Source organism: Chlorocebus sabaeus, chromosome 16 (assembly GCF_047675955.1).
Source record: "Chlorocebus sabaeus isolate Y175 chromosome 16, mChlSab1.0.hap1, whole genome shotgun sequence".
Classification (NCBI taxonomy): Eukaryota; Metazoa; Chordata; class Mammalia; order Primates; family Cercopithecidae; genus Chlorocebus; species Chlorocebus sabaeus.
In genome coordinates, this window is record NC_132919.1 from 62,146,778 (window position 1) to 62,163,198 (window position 16,421).

The 16,421-nt window shown below is 45.7% G+C and overlaps 1 protein-coding gene across 5 annotated transcripts in view; it reads left to right on the forward strand.

Moving 5' to 3' along the window:
- The window catches only part of PECAM1 (platelet and endothelial cell adhesion molecule 1), a 101,722-nt gene that overhangs the window by 54,484 nt on the left and 30,817 nt on the right, over positions 1–16,421 (forward strand). For all 5 annotated transcript variants that reach the window (XM_037993770.2, XM_008012094.3, XM_008012097.3 and 2 more), the window contains 7 exons: positions 446–721; positions 3,480–3,728; positions 6,553–6,828; positions 10,581–10,868; positions 11,928–12,035; positions 13,415–13,442; positions 14,466–14,539. In XM_037993770.2, the coding sequence (XP_037849698.2) occupies positions 446–721; positions 3,480–3,728; positions 6,553–6,828; positions 10,581–10,868; positions 11,928–12,035; positions 13,415–13,442; positions 14,466–14,539 (1,299 nt within the window). The remainder of the gene's footprint in view (positions 1–445; positions 722–3,479; positions 3,729–6,552; positions 6,829–10,580; positions 10,869–11,927; positions 12,036–13,414; positions 13,443–14,465; positions 14,540–16,421) is intronic.

Genomic DNA, 16,421 nt, shown 5'->3' on the forward strand with positions numbered 1-16,421 from the left:
TTTCCATGAAGCAGCCCATTTCACATAGCTGAACTTTTTTAAGCTATAGTATCTTCATGCTGAAATGCCAAGCTTCCATGAATGCTGACAAGAGCCTAGAAAATTCGTAGTGGGCAGGAGGAAGATCATTTCTAAATACAGTGGTTATTTCTGAAGTCATCCGAAGAAGGTTCTGCAGGCGAGATCTAGAGAAGGTGTTTGGCCTTTGGGAAGCTTCAGAAAGCCAGAGACTTGCAGTGAAGAAGCCTGAAGATGCAAGAGTGAGTGAGAAGGGAGGGGGTATGAGAGCAGCCCAGGCAAAAGTTTTAGAGAGGAAAGGTTGAATTTTTAAAGTTAGTTAGGAACAATAGAAGTTGGAAAAGGGGAAGCAGCAAAAAGAGCAGAAGAGGTTCCTCTTGCCCAGGTTTGCACCTGAGTCCAACCGGGTTGCCTTCCTCTCTTGCAGAATCCTTCTCTACACCCAAGTTCCACATCAGCCCCTCTGGAATGATCACAGAAGGAGCTCAACTCCACATTAAGTGCACCATTCAAGTGACTCACCTGGCCCAGGAGTTTCCAGAAATCATAATTCAGAAGGACAAGGCGATTGTGGCCCACAACAGACATGGCAACGAGGCTGTGTACTCAGTCATGGCCATGGTGGAGCACAATGGCAACTACACATGCAAAGTGGAGTCCAGCCGCATATCCAAGGTCAGCAGCATCATCGTCAACGTAACAGGTAGGGCTGCCGCTGCGGGAGGGTGTTGGCATATGGTGGGCTCAAGGAGCCAATATGCTGCAATCCAGCATGGCCAAAGAGAGCTGATACATTTTCTGCCCCTGCTTATCTGAATGGATGTGCTCAGGTGGGGCTTTGGTGCTCGCGGGAAGAAGCCAGTGGAGAGCAAGTTAACAGTCCACTGTGCTTGTTGAGGGTACAGGCTCCGGCACCAAAACTCAACCCTGCCGCTCACTGCTTCTGTGACCTTGGGTGAGTTATTGAACGTGCCGCAGCTCTGTGAGACGGTGATGATGACCGCACTCACCTTTTAGGACTGCTATAATGAGATAACTATGCTGTAAGCATGAGCTGAGAGACTTGTACAGAGTAAGACTCTATGAATACTGGTTAATGTTTTCTTTCCTCTCTCATATTTCTCCATCCCCTGTGACAAGCACTATGCTAGATCCCAGACACGGGTCCTGTGACAGGGCCACAAATGAGAAAGCGTTAGTAAACTCAAAAATAATGATAACATGGTTGGGCATGGTGGCTCACATCTGTAATCCCAGGACTTGGGAGGTCAAGGTGGGCAGATCACTTGAGGCCAGGAGTTCGAGACCAGCCTGGCCAATATGGTAAAACCCCATCTCTACTAAAAATACAAAAATTAGCTGGGCATGGCAGCATGCCTGTAATCTCACCTACTCGGTAGGCTGAGGCACAAGAATCTTTTGAACCTGGGAGGCAGAGGCTGCTGTGAGCTGAGATTGTGCCACTGTACTCCAGCCTGGGCCACAGAGTGAGACTCTGTCTCAAAAAAAAAAAAAAAAAGAAAAGAAAAAAATAACAACAATTACCCTTTGTCAAACACTGTATGATGGGTTTATATACGTTTTCTTTTCTTTTTTTCCAAAAAGGGTAGAGTATGTTTTTCCAAAAATATACTCTACCTTTCTTGTTTATTATGTGTATGCAGTCACTAGAATGTAAGCCGCTGAGAGCAGGAACATTATTTTGTTCAGTGCTACATCCTTAACACCTAGAACAGTGCCTGGCACACAGTAGGAAGTCAATACATGTTTGTTGGATGAAGGAATGAGTGTTGGATGACAATGTTTCAGGGGACAGAGAGAGTCAGCACTTCTTGATTGCACGGTGAAGGTGTTCTCGTGTGTCTGCGTTCATACATTCATTCATTCATTTGTTCTCTTATTTACTAAAAGCCTCCTATGTGACAAGCATTGAGTGTGCAGTGTCAGCAACAGTCCCCAGCACCATAGGTAGGCTGCCAACTACCCAACTGGGATATTGGCATATACATTGGGTCCTGCTGGTCTATAGTGTGTGTTAGCAATTTAGTAAATATTGGTCATGACTTACATTTTGATGACTCATGGTATTCTTTTACTGATACAATTTATATTATCTCATTAAAGAAAAGTACAAGTTCAACACATATTGAGCATTTTCTGTATGCTGGGCAACTAACTGGGGATAAAGGGCTACCTAAGACTCGGTTTTACCTGTGGAGAATTCATAGACATAAATAGGCCCGTCTACAGCATTTTGTGATAGAAGCCCAGATGGACTGAGACATTCTGTCTCAGACACTTTCCCTGGATAACTTTCTCCAAGAGGCCTTTCCCTGATTCCCCAAGGCTACGTTCAGTGTTTTTTCTTTTCTTTTCTTTTCTTTTGAGACTGAGTTTTGTTCTTGTTGCCCAGGCTGGAGTGAGGTGGCGCGATCTCGGCTCACTGCAACCTCCACCTCCCGGGTTCAAGTGATTCTCCTGCCTCAGCCTCCTGAGTAGCTGGGATTATAGGCCCCTGCCACCACACCTAGATTCTTTTTGTGTTTTTAGTAGAGACGGGGTTTCACCACGTTGGCCAGGCTCGTCTTGATCTCCTGACCTTGTGATCCGCCCGCCTCAGCCTCCCAAAATGCTGGGATTATAGGCATGAGCCACCACGCCCTGCCAGTTCAGTGTTTTTTCTATGGGCTCTGCCACAAACAGTGCATCTAAATCAACCACTAAATGTAAGCACTTTGAAGTCAGAGACTGTTTCTTATTCACTGCTACTCTAGCAAGGGGCCCACCACAGAGAGAACCTGCAATAAATACTTGTGGGGTGAAATGGGTGAGTGAATAAATAAATGAGTGAATTCATGAATCAATATTTGCTGCATTACAAGCTGCAAAACTTTCCTTTCCTTTTCTTTTTTTTTTGAAACGGAGTTTCACTCTTGTTGCCTAGGCTGGAGTGCAGTGGAGCCATCTCGGCTCACTGCAACCTCTGCCTCCTGGGTTCAAAGGATTCTCTTGCTTCAGCCTCCTGAGTATCTGGGATCTCAGGCACCACCATGCCGGGCTAATTTTATATTTTTATTAGAGATGGGGTTTCACCAAGTTGCTCAGGTTGGTCTCAACTCCTGACCTTGGGTGATCCACCCACCTCTGCCTCCCAAAGTGCTGAGATTACAGGTGTGAGCCACCACCCCTGACCACAAGTGGCAAAACTTTTCTAATCCTTGTCATTGAAATACATTGGATTAACAAGAAAGGAAAACCTGCCATTGGAATCCTAGGCAAAGAATGAACCCTAATTCCTTACTGGGGTGATCATTAGGTATATGAGAAGCAAAGGAAAACTTTTTGCTGGAAGTTGGAAGTTGGTTCTGCTAAGAGCACCCGACCCAAGGGCCTCTCCAGGAAGGGGCTTTTGGGGTGGTGGCCAGACACATCTCGCTCCATTCCCACTCACTGTGTTTCAGAACTATTTTCCAAGCCCGAACTGGAAACTTCCGTCAAACATCTAGACCAAGGTGAAAGACTGAACCTGTCCTGCTCCATCCCAGGAGCACCTCCAGCCAATTTCACCATCCAGAAGGGAGACACGATTGTGTCTCAGACTCAAAATTTCACCAAGATAGCCTCAAAGTGGGACAGTGGGACGTATATCTGCACTGCAGGTATTGACAAAGTGGTCAAGAAAAGCAACACAGTCCAGATAGTCGTATGTGGTGAGTATATCATTGCTGACTCAGAAGGCATCCGGGGTTGAATGGGAGAAAGGAAATTTATCTGCAGCTGCCGCCCTATCCGGTCTGAGCAGACTCAGGCAGGGTAAGAACTAGAGGGAGAGAAGGGTGAAATCAAAAGGCCAAAGAAACAAGGAGGTATTCCTGCTCAGAGCACTGATTCACAGATGATGATGTGACCTCTGACGTGCTAAGATTCTGGCAAGATTCTGCCTCCTGGAACAAGTACCCACCCAAAAGGTCAGGAAGGAAACACTACTTAGTCAATGTTAAACTTTTTTTTTTTTTCTTTGAGACAGAGTCTCACTCTCTCTCCCAGGCTAGAGTGCAGTGGTACAATCTCAGCTCACTGCAACCTCTGCCTCCTAGGTTCAAGTGATTCTCCTGCCTCAGCCTCCCGAGTGGCTGGGATTACAGGTGCCCACCACCATATCTGGCTAATTTTTGTATTTTTATTTTTCTTATTTTTATTTATTTATTTATTTATTTATTTATTTATTTATTTTTGAGATGCAGTCTCGCTCTGTCGCCCAGGCTGGAGTGCAGTGGCACGATCTGGGCTCACTGCAAGCTCCGCCTCCTGGGTTCACACGATTCTCCTGCCTCAGCCTCCCGACTAGCTGGGACTACAGGCACCCGCAACCACACCTGGTTAATTTTTTTTTGTATTTTTAGTAGAGACAGGGTTTCACCGTGTTAGCTAGGATAGTCTCGATCTCCTGACCTCACGATCTTCCCGCCTTGGTCTCACAATGTCCTGGGATTACAGGCGTGAGCCACCACACCCAGCCAAGAATATCAAAATTCCATTTTTTCAATCTGTAACCTGGCTAACCCAAAAGGGTAAGACTTCCAGTGGACAGAATGTAGGTGTTTGACCACTAGGAGCTGGGCTTCTCAGGCCTGAATGTGCACGTAAGACCTGGTTAAAATACAGGTTCTGATTCAGTAATTTAGGCCCGGATGGGGCCAGATTCTGCATCTCTAACTAGCATTTTGGTGACGTGGATGCTGTTGGTCTCTGGACCACACTTTGGGTGGTGAGATTCTAGATGATTATAGAACTCCAGTCGAGGCCGGGCGTGGTGGCTCAAGCCTGTAATCCCAGCACTTTGGGAGGCCAAGACGGGCGGATCATGAGGTCAAGAGATCGAGACCATCCTGGTTAACATGGTGAAACCCCGTTTCTACTAAAAAATACAAAAAAATAGCCGGGCGAGGTGACGGGCGCCTGTAGTCCCAGCTACTCAGGAGGCTGAGGCAGGAGAATGGCGTAAACCTGGGAGGCGGAGCTTGCAGTGAGCTGAGATCCGGCCACTGCACTCCAGCCTGGGAGACAAAGCGAGACTCTGCCTCAACAAAAAAAAAAAAAAAAAAAAAAAAGAACTCCAGTTACGTTGTCACTGTCACTATATTGTTCAGTCATGATCCTTTCATTTGACCTGTGACTGTGTTTTATCAAGCTAAGATTCTATTATAGCTTCAACTGAAGCAGGATTTTTAGCCTATTTTCAGTGCTCTAACCACCTAACTCAAAAGGCAGGAATGCAAGAGACAAATGTGTGTTATTGCATTTTATTTTATTTTTTGTTCTTGGGCGGAGGAAATCTCATTGTATAAGGTTTAAATAACCTAATGCCTAAATAATGACCTAATATAATTCTTATCTGTTAAGAGACTGAAGCACTAAGAAGAGTTGTTTTTCTTTCTTTCTTTCTTTTTTTTTTTTGAGATGGAGTTTTGCTCTTGTTGCCCAGGCTGGAGTGCAATGACATGATCTCGGCTCAACAAAACCTCCGCCTCCTGGGTTCAAGGGATTATCCTGCCTCAGCCTCCCTAGTAGCTAGGATTACAGGCATGCACCACCATGCCCAGCTAGTTTTGTATTTTCAGTAGAGACAGGGTTTCTCTATGTTGGTCAGGCTGGTCTTGAACTCCTGACCTCAGGTGATCCACCCACCTCAGCCTCCCAAAGTGCTGGGATTATAGGCATGAGCCACCATGACTGACTGAGAAGAATTTAAAAACATATATATTGTCTGGACCTGGTGGATTATGCCTGTAATCCCAACACTTTGGGAGGCCAAGGTAGGTGGATCACCTGAGGTCGAGAGTTTGAGACCAGCCTGGCCAACATGGTGAAACCCCCTCTCTACTAAAAATACAAAAGTTAGCAGGGTGTGGTGGCAGGCACCTGTAATCCCAGCTACTCGGGAGGCTGAGGCAGGAGGATCCCTTGGACCCAGGAGGTAGAGATTGCGGTGAGCCGAGATTGCGCCATTGTACTCCAGCCTGGGTGACAGAGCAAGACTCCGTCTCAAAACACACACACACACACACACACACACATATATATCTTCGGCCAGGTGTGGTGGCTCATACTTATAATCCCAGCACTTTGGGCAGCTGATGTGGGAGGATCACTTGAGTCCAAGAGTTCAAGACCCTGTCTCTACAAAAAATAAAGAATTAGCTAGGTGTGGTGTGCACCTATAGTCCCAGCTACTCGGGAGGCTGAGGTGGGAGGATTGCTTGATTCCAGGAGGTTGTAGTGAGCTGTGATTGCACCACTGCACTCCAGCCTGGATAACAGAGTGAGACCCTGTCTCAAATACACACACACACACACACACACACACAGACTGTCAGTCTCATAGGTGTTCTATAAAGGTAAATAAGGCAGGTAGGCATTTGAAATTACAGCAGGGACAGAAAGCAAAGCTCAGGCTTTGGAGGAGAAACTCTTGGGCTGGATGCTTTGCTTTTACCTTCAGTGCCTTTTGGATTGTTTCTCCCTCTGTTTTAGAAATGCTCTCCCAGCCCAGGATTTCTCATGACGCCCAGTTTGAGGTCATAAAAGGACAGACCATCGAAGTCAGTTGCCAATCAATCAGTGGAACTTCACCTATTTCTTATCAACTTTTAAAAACAAGTAACATTTTGGAGAATAGTACCAAGAACTCAAGTGATCCTGCGGTATTCAAAGACAACCCCACTGAAGACGTAGAATACCAGTGTGCTGCGGATAACTGCCATTCCCACGCCAAAATGTTAAGTGAAGTTCTGAGGGTGAAGGTGATAGGTAAGTTGCTGTGCTATGAGAAGAAATCATGTGGGCTTGGGGCATTCGTTCATGCCCAGGGACTGTGGGAAAAATAGGAGAAGTAGGGGGCCAAGCACGGTGGCTCACGCCTATAATCCCAGCAGTTTGGGAGGCCAAGGCAGGCAAATCATTGAAGCCAGGAGTTCAAGACCAGCCTGGCCAACATGGTGAAACCCCATCTCTACTAAAAATACAAAAACTAGCTGGGCGTAGTGGCGGGCGCCTGTAGTCCCAGCTACTTGGGAGGCTGAGGCATGAGAATTGCTTGAACCCAGGAAGCAGAAGTTGCACTGAGCCAAGATGCGCCGTTGCACTCCAGCCTAGGCAACAACAGCAAAACTCCATCTGGAAAAAAAAAGAGAGAGAGAGAGAGAGATAAGTAGTGGGTGCTTATGCAAAGTCCATACACTAGATATGCACCAAAGCAGGACCAAGGCCCAGTAAAGGAGGCTGGAAAATATTTGGGAGCTATTGATGAAGACAATGTAATCTCTTTCCAGAACCTTTCAACGAACTGCTAAAATATGATAAGCATGAAAGTGTCCTGACTGCAGAAAGCACTGAAGTTTTGCATTTGGGCTCCCTTGGCACTTTCTCCTTTTCAGATATACTGTTCTGAGAATTATAGATCAGGTCTCTGCTGTTGTGACTCCTAGCCGGGCAACCCTGTCTTGTGTGAAATCCACAGCAATGAGAGCTACAGGCTGTGGTCTCATGGGAATTACTAACATTTGCCTGGGATTCTCATCATACTCAAGAGAAATATACCATTGTCTTGGGGGTGGACAGTTTACTTTAAGCCTCTATCTCATGCCTTTCAGAAGGCCTCAGGAGTGCCATTGCTTGCATGTCTTAGATATTTTGCATCCTGTTGTAAAAAGTTTAATAAGGATTCCTCCTCTTCGTCCTTCTTGTTTAGTAACTGCCTATCTACACGTGCTGCTGATGGATGTGAATAGGAGGGAGGGATTCCTGCTTCTATTCATGTAGAGTCTAACAGTAGCCATACCTTTTCAATTGATAGTACCATAGGCTGGGTGAGGTGGCTCACACCTGTAGTCCCAGCACTTTGGGAGGCTGAGGCAAGCGGATCACCTGAGGTCAGGAATTCAAGATCAGCCTGGCCAACATGGTGAAACTCTGTCTCTACTAAAAACACAAAAAATTAGCTGGGTGTGGTGGTGTGCGCCTGTAATCCCAGCTACTCAGGAGGCTGAGGCACAAGAATCATTTGAACCTGGGAGGCAGAGGTTGCAGTGAGCTGGTATCATTCCACTGCACTGCAGCCTGGGTGACAGAGCAAGACTCCATCTCAAAAAAAAAAAAAAAAAGAAAAGAAATTAACATAGACTAAGCACCTAATGGTGTGAGACATACAAAAAAGAAGGCATATTCTTTGTTTCAAAGCTGTAATAAGAAACACAAGATCTCCTAATTAAATGATGGAGAAACATCTGAATCATAATACAAATAAGCATAGAAAAAATGTTAAAGGTAATGTTTGGTTAATTGTCACATGAACTATATCCCTACAGTGATGGATAGTCATTCAGGGTGTGTCAGACGTCATCTAGCTTCAGTGGGTAAACATTGTGAAAGAGCTGGGCAAGGAGCCAGGGCTTGAGAATGGGTGGGCAGAGAAGGCTGAAGATGGCTGAACATCGCCAGCAGACATATGAGCCAAAGGTTCCACGGGGCACTTCAAAAGACTGTGTGGCCAGGTGGCTCGTGCCTGTAATCCCAGCACTTTGGGAGGCCGAGTCAGGTGGATCACTTGAACCCAGGAGTTTGAGACTAACTTGGCCAACATGGTGAAACGCCGTCTCTACTAAAAATACAAAAATTAGCCCAGTGTGGAGGTGGGTGCCTGTAGTCCCAGCTACTCAGGTGGCTGAGGCAGGAGCATCGCTTGAATCCAGGAGGTGGAGGTTGCAGTAAGCCAATATCGTGCCACTGCACTCCAGCCTGGGTGACAGAGTGAGACTCTATCTCAAAAAAAAAAAAAAAAAAAAAAAAGGACGGTGGCCAAATCAGATGGCTGGAAACAAAGGCTGGACGTTGGGAATGGAGAATCACTGGATATGAGTTGAAAAAGTGGGTGAACCTAAGTGTGAAGGGCGTCAGGTGCCAGTCTCAGGAGTAGGGAACTGTCCTGTGTACAGTGAAAAGCCAAAAGATGGAAGGAAGGACAGGATGCAAATGAGTTCTCGGAAAGATCCACCTGGTGACTGGGTCAGGGAGCAGACATGGAGACTTCAGACCTCATGGCCTGGGCTAATGCAGAAGCCCATGTGAAGCTGTTGGTTTAAACTGGGTCGATATTAGTGGCTCACATTTACTGACCACGTGTGCAACCCTGTGTGAAGTACTGTAGTAAATTGCTCCAATGGAAACTCACAATAACCACAGAAGACCAGTCATAGCATTGTCATTGTTCTATCATGACGCAGGTGAGGCTTAGGGCAGATAGCTGGTGGGTGGTAGGACTGGGATTTGAGCCCACTGGTGTCCCAGGCCCGGAGCGTGGCTTCTTCCATTGTCTTACCACAGCCTGCACTCAAAGCAGAGTGACTCATAAGTCACAATACCATCTGCTGACCATCTGCTCTCACACTAGAAGGAAAGTCTACTTGGGAAGACAATTTAGGATCCGAATTTTGGTAGTTGAGGATGGAGCTAGGAAAAGCAGATACAGGAGGTAGCCGAGTTCTGCTTGGACCTACAGGGAGGGAGGCTGGCTGGGCTTCCAGGTGGAAATGCCCAGGTGGAAAGGGAAACTCGGAGTTCAGGAAAGTAACTCGGACTGGAGCCATAGGTTTAGGCATCAGTGGCTCGGAGACAGAAGCTCTGCGTGTAGAGGAAATCACCCAGGAGGAGAATGGGGATGGAAAACGGAGGACTGAATTTTGCAAAAAGTTCATACTTCAGGGCAAAACAAAGAATAACCAGTGAATAAGAAAGGGGTGCCAGGTAAGAAAGGAAGAGAATCAGAGTCATGAGGAAGCCCAGAAGCCCAGAAAAATCTGAGTTTCACAGTAAGACCTGGGCAGCAGCAAAGCTGTGGAGAGCCCGACGTTGGAAGCCTGGAGGAAGAGCATCTACCACTGAATTTAATCTGCAGGGGACTCAGGGACATTGGTTGGGGAATCAGGTGACCTTCCCAGTTTCTTCAAAACTTGAGATAGAGTGCAGTGTCACAAGATCGTGACTACACAAGAGTGCAGTCAGATTTCAGGGGTAACAAGAAAGTGGGAAATAAGGGTGTCAAAGCATAAAGGAAAAAGGAGAAAAAATGGCCGATAGCTAGAGAAGGCAGTAGGTCAAGATTGTTTGTGGCCTGGCATGGTGTCTCATGCCTGTAATCCCAGCATTTTGGAAGGCTGAGGTGGGCAAATCACTTGAGGTCAGGAGTTCAAGACCAGCCTGGCCAACAGGGCAAAACCCCATCTCTAAAACAACAACAACAACAACAACAAAATCCAAGAAGTTAGCTGGGCCTGGTGGTGTGCACTTGTGATTCCAGCTATTCGGGAGGCTGAGGCAGGAGATTTGCTTGAATCCAGGAGGCAGAGGTTGCAGTAAGCCGAGATTACGTCACTGCACTCCAGCCTGGGTGACAAGAGTGGGACTCTGTCTCAGAGGAAAAAAAAAAAAGTTGAGTGGTGGCTGTCTCATGTTCCTCTTCCTCTGCCCTTCTTTGCTCAGTGTGAATCCTTTTCCTGCTTTTTCAGCCCCAGTGGATGAGGTCCAGATTTCTATCCTGTCAAATAAGGTTGTGGAGTCTGGAGAGGACATTGTGCTGCAATGCACTGTGAATGAAGGATCTGGTCCCATCACCTATAGGTTTTACAGGGAAAAGGAGGGCAAACCCTTCCACCAAACGACCTTGAATGCCACCCAGGAATTTTGGACCAAGCCGAAGGCTAGCAAGGAGCAGGAGGGGGAGTATTACTGCACAGCCTTCAACAGAGCCAACCATGCCTCCAGTGTCCCCAGAAGCAAAATACTGACAGTCAGAGGTGAGTCAGGGTCTCCACAGCAAGCTGTGCTGTGGGCTCCCAAGGGCAAGACCAGAAAACACCCCTTGTAAGAGGGAGTTGGGGGGAGTTTAGCTCTTGTGACTGAAGGCTGGGAAACTTAACGTCCTCCAGGCTCTTGGTTGCAAGTGACAGAAACCCACTAGAATTAAGTAAAAAAGAGGAATTGATTATTATAAGGAATTGGAAGAATGTCACATTGTTCCAATTACAAATTCTTGGAAGACTCACCATTGAGTCATCTTGGGTCAGACATCTACCCACAGACCACCTGTGGCCAAGTGGATTGGGTCACACAGAGCAGACATGGTTGGGGAGCCCACTTATGTGGGTGGGGGTGGTTTCCTGGAGAGGAAGAGGACTAAACATGCATGCCAAAAAGGAGTTTACTCCACTTGGGCCCTGGAGTTGGAGACCAGCCTGGGCAGCATGGTGAAACCCCGTCTTTACGAAAAGTACAAAAATAGGCTGGGCGCAGTGGCTGATACCTGTAATCCCAGCTACTTGGGAGGCTGAGACATGAGAAACACTTGAACCCAGAAGGCAGAGGTTGCAGTAAGCAGAGGTTGCCCCACTGCACTCCAGCCTGGGCAACAGAGCAAGACTCTGCCTCAAAAATCAAACCAACAAAAAATAGCCGAGTGTGGTGGTGTGCTCCTGTAGTCCCAGCTACTCGGGAGGCTGAGGTGGGAAGATTGCTCAAGCCCGGGAAGTTGAGGCTGCAGTGAGCTGTGATCAGCCTCTAGCCTGGGTGACAGAGTGAGACCCTGTTTCAAAAAAGAAAGAAAAAAAAGTCTACCCCAGCAAAGCTGGTTTGTTCCCTCCTTGAGGACCACAGCTGACCTCTATTTGTAGCAGAAAAAATCATTTCTGCACCAGCTCTGAGTGCAGAACCCCTCAGAGGTATTTGGCAAGCTGCCAGTTACAAGAGCTGTGAGAATCAGTCTGACTTTTGTTGCTTAAGCCTGATATTATGTCTTCCTGGTAGAGGAAGAGCCTATATTAAAAAAAAAAAAATTTTTTTTTTGTTTTGTTTTTCAGTCGTTCTTGCCGCATGGAAGAAAGGACTTATTGCAGTGGTTGTCATCGGAGTGATCATTGCTTTCTTGATCATTGGGGCCAAATGTTATTTTCTGAGGAAAGCCAAGGGTAAGCATAGTTCTTTCCTTCCATACTGACTGGTCGTCCTTGCCAGGAAACCAGCCAGGGATACGTGGTGCTTTTCTGACCCTTGGATTCAGCTAGGCAAAAATGAAAGCTATTACTTTCCTCGTTGGGCAAACCAGAAAAGATAAATTTGGAGGGAAATTGCATCTTCGTGTGGTTAGAAGAAGCCATTTCTGTAGATTTGTCCACACCTAGTCCTGTAATGCATGCAGAGGGGGATGCAAGCGTCTTGGAGACACATACATGCGCATAACACCCACATGTTACACACACACATTGATTGCTTAGTAATTAACCTGGCAGTTGTGCTATGACTTCTACCCTATGCTTGGGGTTAGCTAAGTAAGCCCAGCTGAGCAGCCAGGACCACTCGATAACCAGGAATCAGAGTCAGCTGTCCAAGACTCAAGGAAAAGGGCAGAGCATCAGTAAATTCTGCAAAAAATTTTTTGTGGGATAAGGTAGGTTCTTTTGGAGCCTCTGGTGCTGCTGCCTAGGATGGGAGGGGCAGATGGGATGAGGAGGGGCCCTGGGTTTTGTCAGGAAAGCTGCTACCCATCAGGGAAGACAGAGCAACACCCTCGCACTAGTCTCAGGCCAGCTTCGAGTTCCAAGTGCAGGGATTGATTTGGCCTTTACTTTTTGTAATTATCTGGAATCAGAGAGTGGTCAGGAGCGGTGGCTCACACCTGTAATTCCAGCACTTTGGGAGCCAAGGCAGGTGGATCACTTGAAGTCAAGAGTTCAAGACTAGTTGGGACAACATGGCGAAACCCCGATCTCTACTAAAAATACAAAAATTGGCCAGACGTGGTGATGGGCGCCTGTAATCACAGCTACTCGGGAGGCTGAGGCAGGAGAATCCCTTGAACCCAGTGAGCCCAGATCATACCACTGTACTCCAGCCTGGGCAACAGAGCAAGACTCTGTCTCAAAAAGAGGGGGGGTGGGGAGGAGAGAGCTGTCTGCTTATCTGGCTGATCTGATTCCTGTATCATTGTCTCTTTTTCCATCATATTTCACTAACAAAAATCACTTCTGGCTAAAATAGTCAAGAGATCATGTTTCTGGGGAAATATCTTGGTATAAGACCAAGAGAATACCTCTTTCTTTTCTGTCTTTTGTAAAAGAGTGAATATGTTTGGCTTCCTTTTCTCTCTTTTTCTGGGTATTCAATCTTCTGGAAAGTCAAATGTAGTTGAAAAGAGTGTTCCTTCACAGCTTACTAGGAGTAAAAGAAAGAAAAGAAAGTGTTTTCTATCTATTAGGTTAGTGCAAAACTAATTGGCGTTTTGGCCATTAGAGTAGTATGGAGGTGGGCACCATATACTGACTTTGATTTTTCTTTTTCTTTTTTAAAGCCAAGCAGATGCCAGTGGAAATGTCCAGGTGAGTGTACTTGTAAGAAGGGGGGAGCTGCTCTGTGAACACAGTGGACGTGTCTGAAGTGAGATTCTGGTCATTAGGAAGTTTTCAGTGGCTCTGGCAAACTCAGAAAAATACAGGCCTTCCTTGGGTGTGAGTTTTGTGTGTGTGTGTGTGTGTGTGCGCGCACGTGCACGCATATCTCAGTGGAAGGTTGCCAATTGTCCTTTCATGGGGAGGAATGGCTTTTATTCTGAGATCATGACCTTCCTACATGATTATTTGTGAAATCTCCTTTTCCTTATGAAATTATAATGGTAGTAGATGATTTTTTTTTTAATTTGGCAAAATAGAGTTGGCATTTAAAAAATAGTTTTACTACCTTTACAGTTCCTGAAATCTGAAATCCAAAAGTATAGAAATGATTGCTCTGTTCCAGAGAGAAACAGTAGCACAGTATAAGGAATTCAGGGGCTTGGGAGTAGCCTGTGAAGGACTCCCTGTATTCATGTCCCCTTTGGTCCTGATACTGATTTTAATAGGAAAAAGTTTTATCACTGCCAAGCATAGTGGCTCACGCCTGTAATCCCAGCACCTTGGGATGCCAAGGCGGGCAGATCACCTGAGGTCAGGAGTTCAAGACCAGCCTGGCCAACGTGGTGAAACCCTATCTCTACTAAAAATACAAAAATTAACCAGGCATGGTGGTGCACTCCTGAAATCCCAGCTACTTGGGAGGCTGAGGCATGAGAATCGCTTGAACCCAGGAGGCGGAGGCTGCAGTGAGGCAAGATTGCACTGCTGCACTCCAGCCTGGACGACAGAGTGAGACTCTGTCTAAAAAAAAAAAGTGTTTTCACATAATCCTTGGAGCTACCAAAAAATATTAGTTTTCCAAATGAGAGAGTAAGTTAAATTTTCCTTACCTTGGAAAACTCTTCCTGGTTTTCTCATGATCTTCCTTTGATTACTTCATTGGTTTGGGGTTAGAATAACAACAACAAATATATCTATATATTGTTTTCCCTTTTTATATTTCATTTTAAGGCCAGCAGTACCACTTCTGAACTCCAACAACGAGAAAATGTCAGATCCCAGTATGGAAGCTAACAGTCACTACGGTAAAGTCATGGTCTCCTGCCATTGCTAATTTTCCCCAACTTGCTACATACTTCCTTATCCCTCTCAGAAGCAGAATTTGTAAGTAGTGGGAATGCAGTTGGAAGAGAAACCCTGGCTTCAACAGGGTACTTCATCTCATCAGCCACTGGGCTGTGAGCTAATATACAGAAACGTAAAAGGAAAGGTAGCACATTTTATTCTAACTTCGCCACCTTCTAAACTCCCCGTAGATGAAAGATGGAGAATAATCATAACGCCTTGTTACCTTCAAAGACTTTGACATTGTTCCAGCATAATATTATCATTCTCTATTTTCAAGATAGAGACCAGATATTGAATGAAAACACTGGTAAAACATCTTCTTAGATGGAATTATTATAAGCACAAGACGGTTTTCCTTCAAATGCCACAAAGGGAAAGCAATTTCAATATTCTCTTAGTAGAGGCATAAAAAAAAAAAAGTGTTCCGATTAGGAAATATCTAGTCATAAGGCTCATCACTAGCATCAGGGTCAGCTCAGCTGAATGATAGCCAGTCCTAGGAGTTCTTAATCCCAGTTTAGTAAGAAAATTGCTCAAGCATTTCAGCAGGGATGCTACTTACTTCCCAGAGGGGGCTATAATTACATCACACAAAAAGTCCTGTCCCAGACCAAATTTGGAACACTCTTCCTGTTTTCTTTCTTCCTTCCTTCATTCTTTCCTTCTTTGTTTCTTCCCTTCTTTCTTCTTTCTTTCCTTCCTTCCTTCCTCCTTCTTTCCTTCTTCCTTTCCTTTCCTCTTCTTTCCTTTCCTTTCCTTTTTCCTTTCCTTTTTCCTTTCCTTTCCTTTTCTTTCCTTTCCTTTCCTTTCACAGGGTCTTCCTAGGCCTGCAGTGGTGCAATCTCACCTCACTGCAGCCTCTACCTTCCAGGCTCAGGTGATCCTCCCATCTCAACCTCCTGAGTAGCTGGGATCACAGGCATGCACCACCATGCCTAGCTAATTTTTATTTTTTGTAGAGATGGCACTCTACAATCCACTAGTTTCAGACTCCTGGGCTTAAGCAATCCTTCTGCCTTGGCCTCCCAAAGTACTGGATTACGGGTGTGAGCCGCTGAGCCCAGCCACTTTTATTGCTTTATCAGCAGGTTTGGTCAGAGAATGCTCACGTTCTTTTCTAATTCTATAAGTATCTCACAAAATAAGAAATTTTTAGGATATACCTTTTACAGAGACATATTTTGCTTGAGAAATATGTTTTAAGAATTGAGTAATTCATATAGTACTGAGTCATAAACTTTAAAAAAGGAAAATAAAATATTTGTAGTAATAAAAGTAGTGTGTCAGTAAAGAGAAAAGAGCAAATATATTGTTTAAGAAACTATATTCTAGGCTGGGCGTGGTGGCTCATGCCTGTAATTTCAACACTTTGGGAGGCCGAGGCAGGTGGATCACTTGAGGTCAGGAGTTTAAAACCACTCTGGCTAACATGGTGTAACCCTGTCTCTACTAGAAATGCAAAAAATTAGCCGGGCATGGTGTGCATGCTTATAATCCCAGCTACTCAGGAGGCTGAGGCAGGAGAATCGCTTGAACCTGGGAGGCGGATGTTGCAGTGACCTGAGATCACAACATTGCACTCCAGCCTGAGCAACAAGAGTGAAACTCCATCTCAAAGAAAGAAAGAAAAAGGAAGGAAGGAAGGAAGGAAGGAAGGAAGGAAGGAAGGAAGGAAGGAAGGAAGGAAGGAACTATATTCAGGCCAGGCATGGTAGTTTATGCCTATAATCCCAGCTCTTTGGGAAGCTGAGGTGGGAGGATCACTTGAGGCCAGGAGTTCAAGACCAGCCTGTGCAACAAAGCGAGACCCCCATCTCTTAAAAAAAAAAAAAAAAAAAA